Source organism: Carlito syrichta, unplaced genomic scaffold (genome assembly GCF_000164805.1).
Source record: "Carlito syrichta isolate Samal-C Ts95f unplaced genomic scaffold, Tarsius_syrichta-2.0.1 Scaffold303316, whole genome shotgun sequence".
NCBI classification, from domain to species: Eukaryota; Metazoa; Chordata; class Mammalia; order Primates; family Tarsiidae; genus Carlito; species Carlito syrichta.
This window is the reverse complement of record NW_007247412.1, coordinates 738,655-758,392: the sequence shown is the minus strand read 5'-3', so window position 1 is coordinate 758,392 and position 19,738 is coordinate 738,655. Positions and strand designations below refer to the sequence as shown.

Here is a 19,738-nt window from a genome sequence, read left to right as displayed (position 1 = left end):
GGCCACTGCACTCCAGTCTGGGCGACTGAGTGAGACTCCAACTCAAAAAAAAAAGAGTAGATTTTATCTCTTGGCCTTCAGTTATATTCAGTGTAAGCAAATTAGATAAAATTCTAAAGAGGGCCAAGGAGTTTGGTATGTTGGAGAAAATCTATTTCTTCTTGAAGGTAAATTTTTTATCTGTTGCCACCCTCTGAATAGGGTCTATCTACAATAATGATTATATTTATGAATGTCATTCAGTTTGAGGAGACACTATTGAATTATACCCAAAACTCAACTTTTTTAAGCTTTCAAAAGGCATTTAAAAAAAAAAAAGTTCTGGCCAGGTGCAGTTGACTCAAGCCTATAATCCCAGCGCTTTGGGAGGCACAGGTGAGGGTATTTCCTGAGCCCACGGGTTCAAAAACAGCCTGGGCAGCTTGGTGATACCTTATCTCTAGAATAAATTTTTAAAAAGAAATTAGTCAGGCATGGTAGCGTGCACCTGTAGTTTCAGCTACTTGGAAGGCTGAGACGCAAGGTTCACCTGAGCCCAGCAGATCAACGCTGGGGTGACTTTGAGCATGCCACAGTGAGTGTGGGCAATGGAGTAAAGCTACAACTCAAAAAAAAAAAGTCCTTTGTGAAAAATACTGTTAATGTCTGGGAATTTTGGTGGGGGGGAATGGCTTCCACTTGACTATGGGAAGCAGTTCATCTGTAGTGCCTGCCTGAAGCACTGGGCACAGATTTCTTAGGCTTTTCCTTTGATCCGCTAGTAGGAATGTCTTTTAGCCATTAACTTTGGAACAGAAAGTTAGTCCTTCTGTAAATGAGAAACACTTGTAAAGATAAAGAGATGGGAGGAGAATATGAGTTTTGTCCTTTGTCCTCGGACTATTAGACACCATGATTGCTAAATATGGTTTCAAGCATTAAAGCATTCATTGGGCTGGGTGCAGTGGCTCACGCCTGTAATCCCAGCACTTTGTTAGGTCAAGGAGGGAGGATTGCTTGAGCCCAAGAATTCGAGACCACCCTGAGCACCATAGTGAGGCCTCATCTCTACAAAAAACATAAAATAAACTGGAGAAGGAAAGAAAAAAAACATTTATTGATGAGCACCAAAGCAAACTGATGATACCAGCTAATAAAATAGAATAAATGTGTTGGGCTAGGTTATAAATCCTGTAGTGTAGTTGGATTTCTTTAGTAACTTAGGCAGTTCACTAATTATCAGGGATCAGTTTTTGCTGATCACTCTGTAAGTGATAGAAGACCTCCAGTTAATGTTTTATATTTTGTGTTCATGCAATATGTCTCTGATCAATTTCAGAAACCATAGAATAGTAGGGTCAGGCTGGGTGTGGTGGCTCACGCCTATAATCCCAGCACTTTAGGAAGCCAAGGTGAGAGGATTGCCTGAGCTCACAGGTTCGAGACCAACCTGGACTACTTGGCGAGACCTCATCTCTACAGTAAATCAAAAAATTAGCCAAGCATGGTGACGCATGCCTGTGGTTCCAGCTACTTGGAGGGCTGAGGCGGAAGGATCACCTGAGCCCAGCAGATCGAGGCTGCAGTGGCTGTGAGCATGCCACTGCACTCTAGCCTGGGTGACAGAGTGAGACTCCAACTCAAAAAAAAAAAAAAAAAATAGTAGAGCCATACTTGTTTCCTTCAATCCTCTCCTTTCTTCCTTAACCCCCAATTTCTTTTTGAGTAAACCAATATTGTAGGGGCAGTTTTTTTTCTTGTTGTAGATTTAAAAATTCATATTGTCTCTCAAATCTCTGAGAAGCAATGATTTTAAGTAGATAATGCTATCCTCTTTGAAAGATTTAGCTTTTTAGATTAGAAAATTAGTAAAACATATAAACAATGTCAGAATGTTTTTCTGAAGAATTGTAATTTTTACCTAACTCTTAGGAGCTATAGTCTTTTTGCCAGAGATATAATAAGGACCTTTTAGGGGAGAAAAAAAAAAAAAGCATTAGCACTTTTTTTCTTGAAATTGAGACTTTTCATATTTTTCTTTCCTTTGGGTAGTAACATCTACTGGAACATCAGAATTTTGCCACCGAATGCTTTCTTTCAAAGGCAGATATTTTGGAAGGAATTGTAAAATGTTGACAGAAATTAGTTAGTACAATCCCTAGATGTAGAGCTTAGCTGCCTGTCTGTTTATATCGATATATCTGTGTATCTGTTTATATAGATAGAGTGAATATGTATAAATAATTTTATAATTTATAGTTTGCTAGAAATTCTGATAAAAGCAAAGTGTAGACTTTACTCATAAGTAGTATATGTACATGTGCTTATACTTGCAGGTTTATGTGTGTGTACTCTAGCTTTTGATTAGCCATGAAAAATAGAACTGATTATTTTGGCCATGGTTAACACATGCCAAACAGTTCAAGATACCTGAGAAACTTCATAACTTGTGTTCCTGCTCATGAATATAGGGTCCATGTAATGGTAGTCCTGGGGCCTGAGATAATTGGTTTTAGACTTTATCCTGTATCGATCCATCAGCTGTGTGCTATGAAGAGACCCCCTTTGAATTCAGAGGTGCCATTTTCACTTTCCAGAAAGTAATCAGTTGAATGACTGGGAAAAGTTTGGGGGAGTGTTTAATTACACTACCTTACTTTATGAGATTTGATAAGTATAGACTGTCCCCTTTTCCAAAAAATTAGAAAGTTTTTTAAAACAAACAAAACTCTAGAGACTTGTCTAAGGAACTAGCTTCTCAAGAATAGGCTTTGTTATAATTACATGGACTAATTGCTTATTTCCCTGTTCAGTGGGGACTGGATATGCACATTTTGTAGAGATATTGGGAAGCCAGAAGTTGAATATGACTGTGATAATTTGCAACATAGTAAGAAGGGGAAAACCGTACAGGGGTTAAGCCCCGTGGACCAAAGGGTAAGTGTTTTGTTATTGGGATTCTGTAGTTATCGCTATATGTCTCATTTTTTTCTGTGTAATATACCCGTGACTTGATATATTTTTATTTTTTAATCTTGTCATCTGATGATATATTAATGATTTCTGAAATCTTTATCTCTAACCCTGAGCTCCAGACTCTTCTAGCCAATTTTCTCTAACTTTTAACATGTTCCAACTGAAATCTTGATTTCTAATCCTCCCTCATAAAACAAAAGCAAGTAACATAAAAAAATCTGTACTCCTCTCCCTGTTTCTTAATCATTGAGTGGCACCACCATTCATCTCTGCTACTCAGGCTAGAAACCTATTAGAAATGAAAAGAACCAAGAATGCCCATCATACCATTTTCTTACTTTTCCCCACCATTACCAACTTAGATAGTTGTCATAATTTCTCCTCTGGGACTATTGTAATAATTTTTTAACTGGTCTCCTTCTACTCTTAACCCTCTGTACTGAACAGAGTATTCTTTTTTAAAAAATTAAACAAATCTATCATTTCCTTGCTTAAAATCCTCTGATAGCTTCCCATCATATTAAAAATGAAATTCAAAATCCTCTCCTGACTTTACTCAGATTTCTGTTACTTTGCTGTCCAATCTCCAAAGACAGCTTATCTCTCACATAATTTTGTGGTCTGTGGAGTTAAGTTTGGTTGTAATCTGATGTATGTACTTGCAGAAACCCTCATCTGTCTATGAATAGAAAGTACATGTTCAGGGTATACAAACTTTAATCTTAAAGCAAGTTTAAGTAAATAGAAAATCATGAATGTAAAATGCACTATAATTTATTCCTTATGTTGGGGAAAAACTTGTTCTGGAGCTAGATTAAGAAGAGAAACAGTTTTTACTTATCTTGAACCTGAGTGGAGTCATTTGAAGAAAGGGAATAATAGCATTTGTCTTGCCTGGCTTGGGATTACAAGGGCAGGGGCAACAGTGATTGTTTGTGTGTTTGTTCATTACCAGGAAGCTATAAATTTTTGTGCAATGCCTTTGCGGCTCCTTTTCATTTACTTAAGTAACCAAGAATTAATAAATAAATTACAGTTACCTTAGTTATCTTATTAGAATAAAGACATTCTTATTTATTTAAAGTAGAACAGGAGGTAATCACAAAACAAAATGGGGAGCAAGACAGTTTTCTTTGTATGTATTTAGTTGGATATCTAATTAGCAGGAGGCTTATTTTCAATTTGTTGTAATCACACTTGTAGTGATATAGTTCTTATCCTCAAGAATCATTAGGAGAGAAATATTTCATGTGCTTTTTTTCCTTGTTTGGGCCAGAAATGTGAACGTCTTCTGCTTTACCTCTATTGCCATGAACTAAGTATTGAATTCCAGGAGCCTGTTCCTGCTTCGGTGAGTTGCCTGCCTTAGTTACCTCCCTGGTGAGGAAGTTTATATGGTACTTAAAAGGATGGGCTCTGACCTTAAATTGCTTGTGTTATATTTAAACTCCTTAACCTCTCTAAGACTCAGGTTTTCTGGCACTATTTTTTTTTTAAACCTCATTGAGTTGGTGTGAGAATTATATAAGGTAACCTATGTAAAGTGTTAAGCATTATCTGTAGTCGTAGACTTTTGTAAGAAATAAAGACTTGGCAGGGCGGGTTGGCTCAGCTTGTAATCCCAGCACTTTGGGAGGCTGAGGTGAGAGGATTGCCTGAGCCCACAGGTTTGAGACCAGCCTGGGCAACGTGGTGAGACCTCATCTCTATAATAAATCTCACACACACACACTAGACCTCATCTCTATAATAAATCTCTCACACACACACACACACACACACACACACACACACACACACACACACACACACACACTAGACCTCATCTCTATAATCTCACACACACACACACACACACACACACACACACACACACACTCATTAGCCGAACGTTGAGACCAGCCTGGGCAACATGGTGAGACCTCGTCTCTATAATAAATCACACACACACACACACACGCCGAACATGGTGGTATGTGTCTGTAGTTCTAGCTACTTGGAAGGCTGAGGCAGGCAGAAGGATCGCCTAATTCCAGCAGGTGGAGGCTGCGGTGACCGTGAGTGTGCCGCTTGCACTCCGGCCTGGGCAACAAGAGTGAGACTCCAATTCAAAAAAGAAAGAAAGAAAGAAAGATGCTAAAATACTACAGTTAAAGGAAGACCAGAGCTGCTCAGTACCTAATAGGTGGGGTAAGACTGTTCTACACACATTTTATTTGCTAGCCATCAGCTGTTGAATACTGTATTATTGCATATCAAGCCTGTTACAGAATATCAAATGGTAGTTGACTTGCTTACTGGGTAGGCTGAGAAATGAATTTTAAAACACGAGGGATCTCGACAGAAGGAAGATGTTCTGTACAAGTAGTAATCAACAGATTCCAGAAAGTCTGTCTCATCTTTCAGAGATTTCACAGTAGAAAATGCTGTTTTGTTTTCATGGACTATTTAAATAGCTTCTCTATCTTTACTTATATTCCAAGGGTAGAAATTTTTGGCCAATGTTGAGTTGAATTCCCTAGGATAATCACTAAATAGTTAATACAATTTTTTTGTAACAATTTTTCTTCTTGTTACTATGTTGAGACTTCTGTGTGATGGATATGATGTTCTCTGTGATGTCTTGTAGAAGATACCATATTCTAATAGTAACATTAATACATTTTGTAATTTTTTTCTTTTTCCTTTTTAAAAAAAAAAACTTTAGAAGTCAAAAAATCCTGGTGAGCCAGTTGTGGCGTTTAAGCTATTGGTTGGTTACCCTTGCTGATTACTTTCTTTTCATATCTAATAATTAAAGATAGGACTTTGGGGACTTTTGGTTAACAATAGAGACTGACATGTTCTACCTAAGATTTGGTTTTCATGAAGATTTAGCGTCCATTCACTGTACCCCAAATTTGCAAGCAGCTGGCTCAATAATCAGCTTTTTTCCCCCTAACATTAGTATGCTATGAATTTTCGAATTAAACAATTTGACGCTTTTGTAGAATTCTTATTTACCCTTATTTATGTGCTTATTTTAGATACCAAACTACTATAAAATTATAAAGAAACCAATGGATTTATCCACCGTGAAAAAGAAGCTTCAGAAAAAGCATTCCCAACACTACCAAATCCCAGATGACTTTGTGGCTGATGTCCGTTTGATCTTCAAGAACTGTGAAAGGTTTAATGAAGTATGTTAGCTTCCAACCTCTAGAGTCTTAGTTTGTTAGTTTTTGATTGATTGCTTGTTTTGTTTTTCCTGCTGAGTTTTAATTTGATTGAGATTTTTTATTCTAAAGTCCTGTCGAAAGTAAAATCTGATTGTAATCACAGCTCCAAAGTAGAAAGTTTGCTATATATAATTTGGAGTATACATTGAAATATAATAAGTTAAGAATTAATGAATATCCCTTACTAAATGAGTTAAGAGTTGAGATAGGTATGGTACTATCTGTAATTATGTTTTGTGGGATACGATTATAAACAGCTTACATTTTGGGAAGGTATCTGTACTCTTATGCTCTTACATTTTATTATTGATCATGTAATTGTAGAACCTTAAAATCATAAACTAAGCTCTGGTGACTCATCTTGAGTGGTATCCCAGAGCATGTAAAAGCTGAGTTTTCCGATTTCAGCAATGTGACTTTTGTTAACTTTGTTTTTTGTTTTTGAGGGTAAGGTTGAGCTGTCTGTACCTTGAGAAGAAAAGTGTTATATAACACATTCAAGGAAATTATTTTTATTATCTTATTATTATAAGTCAAGTCTTATTGTTATGGAAGGTTAGCGTTATAGGAGAAGAAAATGGAATTTAGTGAGAATCCACAAAATATTTAAAAGATTAATACTGGCTGGGTGCAGTGTCTCATACCTTTAATCCCAGCAATTTGGGATGCCAAGATGGGCGGACTACTTGAGGCCAGGAGTTCAAGACCAGCCTGGGCCACATAGCAAGACTCTATCTCTACAAAAAAATTTTTTTTTAAATCATCTGGGCATGGTGGCACACACCTATAGTCCCAGCTACTTGGGAGGCTGAGGAAGGAGAATCACTTGAGCCCAGAAATTCAAGGCTGTAGTGAACTGCAATCTTGCCACTGCATTCCAGCCTGGGCAATAGAGTGGGCCCAAAAAAATAATACTAAAGTTTCTTTATTGCTGATGCAATTTGGTGCCATATGACTATTGCTAAATAAATCATATTGAATTCTTTAAATTACACCCATAGCTGCCTCTGGAAGCATCCAGATGGCATTTTAAAATTAAAAAAAAAAAAAAAAAAAAAAGCATGAAAATTTTGAGTCTCTTTTATAGCAATGTGCCACAGAGTAAATTAGTAAAATCTCACTAATTTGAAGTTAAATTTAGAAAGTACAGTTCCAAATTTTGTCTTATTTTTAATATGGTTGGATTATTTTCAAATAAATATCTTTTCATGAACTATAGTTGTTAAGCCCCATTTTTACCTGCCTTAGCAATAGTTAAGTAATTTATTATTAACATCTTGCTATAAAGATAGAATTCTGATAAGTGGTTTGTGGAGAGTTTGACCGTTTTGTAAGGCAGCATTTCTTTATATCATTTGCTTCACAGATTTTTTTTCCTGAATAAATTGATGTTTTCAGATCAGTTCCTATTCAGATTGACCTCGATAATTCAAAATGAGACAGTGACTGAGGTTTCACAGTAGCTTTAGTAACAGAGCTTTGTAAAGAAAATGGTTCCATGTTCTGTAGAATTTTAGAAAGCACTTAATCTGGTTTTAGCAAGATTTAAGATTTGTTCTCCCTAATATGGCTGACTTTTCGTCGCCAATCCTATGCAGTCTCATAACTTTAGAAAGGATTATAATTTCCCTTTTTTTTTTTGACTCTGGTATCCTTTTTAGATGATGAAAGTTGTTCAAGTTTATGCAGACACACAAGAGATTAATTTGAAGGTAAGCTTTTCAGACCATGCAAACTTGGTGAAGGAATGTGCATTACCAATAGGTGAATATTCCTGTCTTTTGCTTGCAGGCTGATTCAGAAGTAGCTCAGGCAGGGAAAGCAGTTGCATTGTACTTTGAAGATAAACTCACAGAGATCTACTCAGACAGGACCTTCGCACCTTTGCCAGAGTTTGAGCAGGAAGAGGATGATGGTGAGGTAACTGAGGACTCTGATGAAGACTTTATACAGCCCCGCAGAAAACGCCTAAAATCAGATGAGAGACCAGTACATATAAAGTAAAATGACATGGACTTAAATAACTTGTTTCAAAGGAAAAGAAAAACCAGAAAACTTTTATTTAAGTGTTGCTGGAATATCCTGCCTAGGGTGGGCACCTCCTTGAAGAAGCAGATAGCTTTTACTCAGTGTTAGATTGAAATAATGGACTGAAAACACATTCTTGTCAAGAAAGGGGGAGAGAACTCGATTTGAAACTTTACAGTAAAAACAAAAAGCAAAAGTGAAATGACTTGAGGATTTCTGTTACTAATGAGGATGGCTCTCTGATTGTTAGAAATGGCAACTGTTGATGATTGTGTGGTGTGGATTGGTGCAGGGTACTAGGTGTACAAGTGTATACTTGAGGCCCGTGTCACTTGATAAATTGTCATTTTGGAGTAGGTCGCACAATTGTTAAAACAGCTTTTAAGCCTCCCCTGCCCCCCACACATGCATACTGCATTGTTTCTAGTTAAAATCAAAGTAGCTCAGATTCTACTTTAGTGTCAAGGCAGTGTGCATTGATTCATACCATTGTGTCTTTTCTCATTTTGATGCTGTTGGGAATTAGTTTTTAAATTGATTTAAAGAACTCAACAGTAGTTTCATTTTCTACTCATACTTAGGGTCTAGGAAACATGACCGTTGGTCATCATGTAGTCAACTTCAAAGATCTACTGAAATAAAAATGGTGATCTTTTATTAGTGGATCATATAGAGTTATAGTAGTCATTTCCAAAAGTGACACTTCCACACAATTGCTCTTCCAGGCAAATCATCTGACCATACAGTTAATCCCATGAAAGGCAGAATGTTTGTTTCAAAATTAATCTAGTTTTCTGTACATTTAAATTTGATTGAGAAGGTGACAACTGGCTGTTATCCAGTCTTCCTTCATGTCAGTTTTCTGATAGACCACTATTGGCAAACAGTTATCTGTCAGCTACCAAATGTGTAAAATTTTCTGTATTTCACTTTGTCTTATTTGTAAATAGTGAACTAAAACTTCTGGCAGATCAGCAACATTTGCTGAGCCTGTTTTTTAAGCTAATGTGTATTCTTACTAATGTTCCTATCAAGAATGAATTTGTAATATATGCTGTCTATTTCTAATGTTCACATTCATATTTTGAAGTTCTATCTTATTTTAATAGAGAACAGACTTCTCAAAAAAATCTTCAGAAGCAGCTTATTATGAAATATCAAAATATTGAAATAAACCCGGTGGGGTTAGATTACTCATCCGTCCACCAAGTGGGACATTTGCATGGACTGGGGCTTAAAGGACTTAGAAGAGACCTGTCAGTAAATCCTGAAAATGAGCCAATCCCCACTTGAATGGTTACTGGAGTAAACCCACCTTTACTACCCCGATTACAGCACCTGAGGCAGATAAACCAACTTGGCTCTGGTTCTTTTTTCTTCTCTTCATTTGTGATGCTCAGATGTAAGATGTGTGTTCTAGACTGTGTACAGGCTTCTCTTTTGTTGGATTAAAAATTTTAGTCCTACTTTTGTATGGACACATTAGAATATAAAGAGACCAAAATAGAAGAATTTGCCATTAGATACTTTTCAGGTGTCAGCAGATTTGTGGCAAATCAGTTGCCTTTTTAAAAAAAATTCAGTTTAAGCAGTTCAGACAGTAGACTACTCAGAAAATTATTTGACATAATTGTCTAAGAGGTAAATATTTTTTAGTGCTTATTGAATCAAATAAAGTGCTCTAAAGAAATGATTATGCAAATTCTTTTGGGTTGTTTTTCTTCTCTTAATAAGAGGGTAAGGGTAAACAGGAATAATGATTCAGGCCTTCTGACTGTGTATTTCAGCAGTATTGATTTCATTATTGCCATTGACTTTATTCCCTGGCTTTCCTTTCACTTTTCCTTCAACTTTGCTTACAAGTTAAGCTTTTAAAAATATTCTATACTGTTTAGTCATTTTGCTCAAATGTCAAGTTCCCAAGAAAAGTTTTTTAATGAGAGAGAAAATCATTTTAAAATGCTTTTACCTATTACTGTTTCCCTCTTTGCACACCATCCATGAATCTGTTTATCAGTAGACACACTTGTCTAAGGACACATTTTCGGAACTTGAGCAGTAGCAGCAGTATACTTTGTTTTGTCAAGCCTTTGAGTCCTAATATTTTGAATTTGCTCTTCATGTGAATTCTTTTCAAAGGAAATTTCATAGATAATAAGTCATAAAAGGGTTCTGCCAACTGGGGGAAGAAGCAGGTTTTAAGTAAATATTTCTCAATATTGGGGGCCTTAAAAGACAGTGTGTTCCCTTTAACAAACATTCTGTTAGATGGAGTTTTGGGTTTTGTATGTTCTGATTTCAAGTGGGCTAAACTGATCCATTTTAAAGCCGCTTTATTGTCAGCATTTAATAGGCTCCATTTCTGTTAATAAATGGTAATTCAGACTGCTGAGGAATTACTGTTACATTAATAGCTGTCAACAAACCACCATTACATGAATTCACTTTAGCTTTCACACTGATTGCAGTAGGTCTAAGCTGATTTGTTCAGCTCTAATATAACTATGGTTAGTTCAAAGTGAAAAAACTGAAATTGAGACTCACATATGTTTTTCCATTAATTTATGTTTGTAAAAGACAGCATTGAATATCTGTTAATTCCTGAAAGCAGCTTGTTTTCATACTCTCTCACATTTGTATTCTTTGTTTAAAAGGCGGTATTTTAGATTTGGAAAAAAGTCCACATAATGTCTTCTCAAAAGCTCTCAGAGTTTTTGTCATACTTAAATTTACTTCACCCATCAGGAAACTAAGAACAAAGTGTTGCTCCATCTGTTCCACTCGCCTCAATTTATGTTTTCAGCACTTGGTCAGCTGAGTCACTGACTGAAGGAAATACTTTACAGGTGCATCATGAGAAAGTTCCAAAGCACGGTTAGACTGTAGGCCACCCTCTCTGTAGAAATGTGCAACCATTACAGCAGAGAATTGATGGGGCATGGGATCCACTGTGGAAATCATTGATTTTGGAGTCAACAAGTTGGTACTTTCTGACTTCTGTATTTTGCATAGAAGGGAATTTTAGATCACTCTAACTTATTTCACTTTTTGTTATAACAAGTTTTGACAATTTTTAGTTCATCCAAAGAAATAATGCTTTTAAGTAGAAGTAAAAGATTTAGAGTGTGCAAATTGTAGATTTATCAATTACCTCAGCAGGTATCCTGCCATGTAATTATAAGTGATTAGTGTTAATGAGCCAGTAGATTCAGGTCTTCCAGCTAACTATGCCCTTGGATGGTGGCCTACCATATGTTATCAAATGGTCTCTTCCTATCCAAAATGGGAGTAGATGCTGTGGCCCATCTCCCTTGGCCTTCATGCCCTGTACCCACCCCCATTCACATGCAACATGTGAAATAAAAATTTTTGTTTCTTGTCAGAGTCAGCACTGCTTATTTGTGTACTCAGCATTGGATCAGTGAGTAGTTGTATAAAAATCCATACACCCAACTCTCTTAATTAAAACAATCAAATCCTTCATTTATACCATCCATATTAATGATCTGCTGAAGGTGATTCAAGATTTTCAAGGTGTATTACAGTTTGATCACGTACTGGACCTAGATGTTTACTTTAACTTTTTTCCTCACAGTTATCTTCTCCTTGATAAAGCAATAACACTGCTTTAAGTCTGTTGCCTAATAGCATGTCGGAATCCTCTCCTGGATGGTGATTTTATAGGAAAGTTTGTATGCATATCACCCAGTCTATCTTTTAAAAATTAAGAAATTTAAACGTATGCTGGAGGTAATGACAATATATTGTGGCATTTTATTTTAAAAATTGGGGAAAGTTGCATATTTTTTTAAAAGTAGGTGTTTGAGTAAAAAAAAAAAAATTGAAGGTACTTTTTTAAGGAAAAAAATTTATATGCCACAGTTTACATAGACATTTCAGATTTCAACATGTACTCGTGAATATAATGGTTTCTTTTACTTGGTCAGAATGCATGTATAGCGTTTCTTCCGTCTTATTTCCTTGTGTTTGCCTATGTGGTCCTTTATATCTTTTTTATTGTATCTGAGAAACAATTATATTCAAAAATAAGTTAATTTGGATATATTTGTCATATCAAACTACAGAATGTACAAAATTAAGTTTAGCCCTTTTTTTAGCAAGTTATCTTTAAAAATTCAAAATGCTATTCTTTTAAATTCACCAAATTTATATGTGGGAAGGCACCGAAATGGTTCTATAAGTGCCACTGCAATATTCCCTTTCAAGTGTGGCCTAAATTTCAGTCTTAAAGATGGAATGCATGTCTGTTCCTGGTCTGAAAAATGTAGGCATCTACTATGTTTTAAAACGCAGTGAAACATGTACATAAGCCTATACAAGATTTGTGCAATTTGAAAGCCTGTTAATTTTTTATGTAGATGTACCTACACACGAAAGGGTTAAATTCACAGCCTTATTAGTTCTTTCCTTCCAGTATTTCAATTGGTCTTCTCCCCTCGTATTATTATTACTACTACTACTATTATTTTTGCACATAGTTAACTACCCTTCAATATGATTCTTAAGAAAAAGTGCTGTTTCTGTGGTATCGTATTCTCTAAATAATCATATTTAATTTTTAAAACAAAGTTGCAGTTTCTGATTGTTCCGTTCCTGTGTTTTTGCTGGTGTGTAATAAAAGCAAGTTTTTTCTTTTCATGGTTATTTAATACATTAGCTGCCTGTAAATAATTCTTGTTACAATGCTCTGGAATGTGTTGTAGAAGTTGTATTAGATTAGTTTTAAACTTTGTTTGAAAACCACATTGTTTTGGTTATTTCTATTAAATTAGAAAATTGAAAAAGTTTTCAAATGAATTTTCTTTTTTTTTTCTCCTCTGTGAGTTGAGACTTAATAATAATTTTAATTCATTTAAAAAAGTATACTATGTGCTAGATACCAGAGATAGGGTAGTGAATGAGATAAAATATAGGTCCTGCCTTTACAGTGTTTAGTCTCTGTGTTAGAATAATGGGTGTTACAATAGGGATTAACCCAGAATATAGTCAGAGTGCATAGGAAAGAATCTGTCTCAAACTGGTGTCTGGAAAGCAATCTCTTCCACTCATAAAAGATAGGACAGTACATCAGACAGAGAGAGAATGAAGAGAATGCACTATGAGGAAACCTATAGGTGAGAGAAGACGCATGTATTCTAAGAACTTAAAAGTTCAATTCAGCTGTAACAATGTAAATTAGAGTGGCAAAATACTAAACTGAAGAACTCAGCAGGGCCCTCTTTAAGCAGAGAGTGTCGTCAAGTTATAGAAAAGGGTTTGGACTTAGAGACCAGCAAGGAGTCCTTGAAGAATTTTAAACAGGGTGGCGATTGTAGGGGTGATATAATCAGATTTGCCTTTTTGAAAGATCACTGTAACCGAGAAGAATGGATTGTGGAGAACCTTGGCGATGGAGATGCAGTTGTATGCTGTAAGTCATCCTGGTGAGTCCTAAACTATCTATCTAATAATAGAGTGGGAGTACAGTGGTCAGATTTTAGATTCAGAAAGTAAAATTGACCAATAATTGAAGTCTTGGGGTTGCTAGCTCTTATTAAAGTAGGACAGAGGAGGAGAAAGGAATAGGTCATGAGTGAAGAGGGCAGTGGGTTCAGTTTGGGTTGTACTGAGTTTGAGGTACCTGGAAAATTACGGTGCAGGTATTCGTGGTTCTGGTGCTAATGACAGACCCCCTGCGCTAGAGATATGGCCAGTAAGGTTCGTTAGTCATGTTCCGTATCATTTATGTTTTTTTTTTTTGGTCACTGAAAACGTTTATTAGCACGTGGTAGGCATTTAAGTAAATGTCTACGTTGAGCCACTAGCAGCATAATACAACCTAAAAGTATGATATTGCCGAGGACATTTATAGAATGAGAATAGTAGAATAGTTGCAGCAGAGAAAACAATATTTAAGGACTAGGAAAAGAAAACTCCACAAAAGAAACCTGCAAATTGGTCATATAGGAAGGAAGAAAGCTAAGAGTAACGAGAAAGGGGTTTCAAGAAGGGGTGGAGGGAGTATTAGGAATGTCAGATGTTGGCAAGAGTTGTAGTTAAAGAGAAAGTGACCATCGAATTTAGCAATGTTGATAACCTTGGCAATTGCTGTTCCAGTTTGAGCAGTAACGAGTACAGTGGGTTAGTGAATGAGACATGGAAGGAAACGACTGTGTGTAGACTGCTTTTTCAAGAAATTTAAGGCCGGATGCGGTGGCTCACACCTGTAATCTCCGAGCACTTTGGGAGGCCGAGATGAGAGGATTGCCCAAGCCTACAGGTTCGAGACCATCTTGGGCAACTTGGTGAGACCTCATTTCTACAATAAATCAAAAAAATTAGCCGAGTGTGTTGGCATATGCCTGTAGCTCCAGCTACTTGGAAGGCTAAGGTGGAAGGATCGCCAGAGCCAAGCGTGTCAATACTGGGGTGGCCGTGAGCATACCACTGCACTCCAGCCTGGGTGACAGAGTGGGACTCCAACTCAAAAAAAAAAAAAAAAAAAATCGGCTTTGGTTTTCCTTTAGAAAATAAGCAGAGCTTAAGGCTATGAGTAGCCAAGTAAACTTCAGAATGAAAATTTCTGATTGTTACCCTTCCAGGTGCATTTTGTGTAGTGGAAAAACACACAGGTTTTTGCCATCGTATGGACTTCAGTTTGAGCCCTTGTTTCACATTGATTATTTGTGACGTGAGGATAGTATAAGGCTCGTGGGATTAAATATGGAGATGAACTGAGCTCATTTATAGCACAGGACTGACACAGTAAGTTCTCAACACATTTAGCTTCTTTCTGGCTATCTTCTGTCACCATGTAAAGAGGTTAGAAATTTAAAGGTAATTTCGACCTTCTTACTGATGAGATGAGAAAAGCCTTACCTACTGGAACCCAAGTCTTTCACGTCTGTCCTCAGCTCTTAGGCATTAACGTGACGTATTAATTGATCCTTAGACTTCTAAACTCCAACAAACACCCTATTCGGCTTTGGCTTGGTGCGGGGGGATAATAGCTGCAAGAATGAATTAGTAGGATGGCACACCTGATGGAAGGTCTTGCCTCAAGCTTCCCCTTTTCATATTACCTAGACTCAGGTGGTGGTGAATGTGTCACTGTCGTTTTATTTGTGAAGATGTTACTGTTGGCGGCCCGGAAAGGCAATCACAGTGACCTCTGACCGTGTGACAGACTGCCCTCCTTGAGGAACCCTTCTGGTGCAAAACACCAGAAATGCTGAATGAGATTTCGCTTTAATTGCTTTTTTATCTTTTTGGTTTGAAAAGTAGAGACAAGATCTCACTACGTTGCCCAGGCTGGTCTGAAACTCCTGGCTGGCTTCCAACGATCCTCCGCCTCCCAGAGTGCTGGGATTACAGGCACGAGCCACCATGCCAGGTCTGGTTTTTTTTTGTTGTTGTTGTTTGTTTTTTTGAGTTGAAGTCTCACTCTGTCACAGCCTGGAGTGCAGTGGTATGCTCACGGCCACCCCAGCATTGACCTGCTGGGCTCAGGCGGTTCTTCCACCTCAGTCTTCCAAGTAACCTGGACTACAGGTGCAAGCTACCATGCCCTGCTAGTTTTTTTTTTTTTTCCCCTTCTTCTGTTGTAGAGTCAGGGTCTCTCCAAATTGAACCCCTGGTCTCGAACCCATGGGCTCAGGCAGTCCACTCACCTCAGCCTCCCAAAATGCTGGGATTACAGGCTGAGCCACCAAGCCCGACCCTGGTCTACTTTGTTAAATCTTTAAATTCATTGTGAAGTTAGCAAAGAAGAAAGATACTCCAAAGCCCCAATTCACCACCTGTGTAGCATTTTTTTCAAAAACATTTTACCTGAATCTAATGTGGAATAACGAAACTAAATGTATGATATTTACAAGACCCTAATTTCGATTCTTAAAAACAGTAAACGTGCAAAAGCAATGGGAAGACTGTTCTAGATAGAACAGTACAATATAATCAATATATACAGTACTTGAGTATAGTCAAATGCAGTGCATGAGCTTGAATATGATTTTGAATTAAACTCAGTCATTACAGACATTTCAGAGATGTCTTGGAAAATTGTTATATGGTTCCTTAAATGATACAGAATAATGAGTTTTCTTAGGTGTGACGGTGTGCCCGAGCAGAAGAATACCCCTTTTTTAGCGATGTATGCCAGAGTAACTAGAGATGCAGTCATTCTGTTTGCTACTTCCCAATAGGCAAAAATGTGTGTTGTGTGTATAGAACGTGTGAGACGATGCAAATGAGGCAGAATAATGGCTGATGAAGCTCAGGTAGATGAATACGTGTCTTGTGCTGTTGTTTCAGCTTCTGTGTAGACCTGAAAGTTTTTAAAGTAAAACTTTGTGTGGAATTGATAAGAAAGCCTAAATCCAGAGAAATGGCAGTATTAAAAGAGGACAACTGCCCCGAGGGTTCGGCTGATCCTGTGTCCTTGAGGGCTTCGGAATGGGCTAAACTTCAGAAGTGAGACAAAGCCCAGTGGCCAACATAAATAGGAAGTCAAGGTGAGACACTCTTCCAAAACCTGCAGCCTCAAAATAGGACACGTTTATTGAAAGAGTGCTCCAGAATATGCCACCTTGAAGAGGAGAGTAAGAAAACTGAATGGAGACAAGAAAAAAGTTCACCTGAGAATTTGTATGCACAAGCTGACAGAAGAGTTTGGGACCAAACTCATACAACCCATGTGGTTAGAAAAATTACTAAGAAGTTAGTGACGAATTTTGAAGTGGTTTTGGGGCACTCAACAAAACAAATGTTTAATGTGCTCTTAAAGCACTTTAAATTCAAAGATTTTTCATAGGTAATGTTCCAGTAATTTTGGACTCATGTTCAGAGTTATGAAAATGAAAACCTAGTCATTGTGAATAAAGTAGGAGAAACACCAGAGTCTGACCTGCAAAGATTACAGATACTGGAATCAGGTTAGTGTGTTCAAAGACATTACAAAAAATGATTAAACATCTCTAAAACTGGGACATTATAGACTTAAATTGGTACAAAAATGGTGTCTTTTGGCTGGGTGCAATGGCTCATTCTGTAATTCTAGCACTTTGGGAGGTTGAGGCATGAGGATTGCCTGAGCCCGGGGGTTTGAGACCAGCCTGGGTAACTTGGTGAAACCTCGTCTCTACAGTAAGTCATAAAAAACAAGCCAGGTGTGGTAGCGTGTGCCTGTAGTTCCAGCTACTTGGAAGGCTGAGACAGAAGGATTGCCTAAGCCCAGCAGGTTGAGGCTGCAGTGACTATGAGCGTGCCACTGCACTCCAGCCTGGGTGAGAATGAGACTCCAACTCAAAAAAAAAAGGTGTTTTTCAGTACCTGATGGCTTAGAATCATTGACATGTGTAAGGAATAAACAAGAATATAAGAAAATTGAACAAGAGACCAAAAATGATGGGAGTAGGTGATAAACTAAGGAAGAAATCGATCAGTCAGATTTGAAAACACAGTATAGCTGGGTGTGGTAGCGTGCCCCTGTAGTTTCAGCTACTGGGAAGGCTGAAATGGAAGGATCGCTTGAGCCCAGCGGATTGACACTGCACTCCAGCCTGGGCAACAGAGTGAGACTTGAACTAGAAAAGAAACAAAACACACACACAATAAAGCATTGAGACATGAAAAGGCAAACATTGGTGAAGCAAAAGAAAATGAATCAGCAGACCAGATGAAGAAGTCGCACATTGCTGTACAGAGAGAATTTATGAAAGAAGTTAACATCAAGGACATACAGAAAAGATCAATGAGTACCTAATAGAGTCCCAGAAGGAGAGAGTATAAGGAGAACGGTAAGGGATGGTATTTGAGAGTATTTTAGCTGAGAAATTTCTAAATTAGATTAAAGTCACCTTCGATTTGGGTAATCCAAGAAACAAATATATAGACTCATATTTCTAGAAGATGAGCAATAAAAAAAGTCTATGATCACGAAAGTGAGAAATTGGTGACAGTCTTATAAAGCAAGCCACCAAAAGAGCAAGAGAAAAAAGGCATTATCCACAAAGTAACAGCAGTTAGTGTGACAGCTACTTAATAGCAACTATGAGTTGGGTGCAGTAGCTCATGCCTGTAATTGCAGCACTTTGGGAGACAGAGGCAAGAGACCAGCCTGAATAACATGGCAAGACCTCGTCTCTACAATAAACCAAAAAATTAGACAGTGGTAGCAAGTGCCTGTAGTTCCAGCAACTTGGAAGGCTGAGGCAGATGGATCACTTGAGCCCAGCGGGCCAAGGCTGTGGTAGCTGTGAGCATGCCACTATACTCCAGCCTGGGCAACCGAATGGGACTGTGACTCAAAATAAATAACAACGAAAATCACAAGAGAGTGGGTTGTTTTATGTATTGAGAAAAGAGGTGTCGATCTAGAATTCTGTACCTAACAAGACTATCGGTAAAATGGGCTAAGGACATTTTGGAGAAAAAGCGAGAGCTTACTGCCAACATGTCCTCATGAAATGAGCTTCTGGGGGTTTACTCCAGGAAAAAGAAAACAAGGTCAGAAAGGAAATCTAAGAATGGGTTGTGAGCAAAGAAAATGGAAATGAACTAAACTCAACTCTATGGAATAACAGTTATGTTAGTGTTTATGAGTTAAAAAGAGCTGAATAACTTCTAGCAGGACAGTGTGCAGAGCTCTGCTTATCCCTCCCAGGGAAACTAGTGAACGTTGTTAAAAGTATCATGTAAGTAAAGCCTCTGTAAATGGTCTTCTGGGCAAATAGCAGATGAATAAACATCTTTTCAAGAAAACCTGTGAAAACCCTGGAGAAAATGTGAGGATTTGTGATGTTTAAGCCTAGACTGCTCTTTCTCTCCCTGCTGTTTATTAACGTAGATTCCAGACTGCAGCAGCCAAGAACACAGGGCTCAGTCCCCCACCCCCTCACTCAGAGGGCTTCTTGCAAAGAGCAGGATGTCAGTAATTCTGGGCCTGCCCCCAGCTGCTTTTGGTAAGGTTAAAAGTTCCAGGAGAGCACAGTTGAGAAGTGTGGGTTCCACTTCTTTCTTTCTTTTTTTTGAATTAAGAAAGGCTTATTAAAGAGAAGATGCTTTGCGAAGGGAACACAGGGCAAGACAGCAGTGAGAATCGGTTCCACTTCTTTCACTCCGCTCCCACTTTTTTTTTTTGAGTCATAGTTTCACTCTGTCACTCAGTCTGGAGGGCAGTTGGCACGCTCATGGCCACTGCAGCCTCGACCTGCTGGGTTCAGGCAGTCCTTCCTTCTCGGCCTTCCAAGTAGCTAGAACTACAGCACTTTGGGAGGCGGAGGCAATTGCCTGAGCCCACAAGTTCGAGACTAGTCTAGGCCATCTGGTGAGACCTCGTCTCTACAATAAATCAAAAATTAGCTGGGCCTGATGGTGCACGCCTGTCGTTCTAGCTACTTGGAAAGCTGAAGAGGAAGGATCACCAGAGGCCAGTAGGTTGAACCTGCAGTGGCCATGAGCGTGCCACTGCACTCCAGCCTGGACAACAGAGTGAAACTCCAAGCAAAAAAAAAAAAAAAAAGGTCACGGGAACTCTT

The 19,738-nt window shown here is 38.0% G+C and overlaps 1 protein-coding gene across 1 annotated transcript in view; it reads left to right on the top strand.

Moving 5' to 3' along the window:
• TRIM33 (tripartite motif containing 33) overlaps positions 1–13,019 on the top strand; it is an 80,032-nt gene extending 67,013 nt beyond the window's left edge. The window contains exons 16-21 of the mRNA XM_021712489.1: positions 2,793–2,916; positions 4,232–4,306; positions 5,982–6,134; positions 7,835–7,885; positions 7,965–8,093; positions 9,311–13,019. Of these exons, the coding sequence (XP_021568164.1) occupies positions 2,793–2,916; positions 4,232–4,306; positions 5,982–6,134; positions 7,835–7,885; positions 7,965–8,093; positions 9,311–9,370 (592 nt within the window). The 3' untranslated portion in view covers positions 9,371–13,019. The remainder of the gene's footprint in view (positions 1–2,792; positions 2,917–4,231; positions 4,307–5,981; positions 6,135–7,834; positions 7,886–7,964; positions 8,094–9,310) is intronic.
• The last annotated feature ends 6,719 nt before the right edge of the window (positions 13,020–19,738 follow it).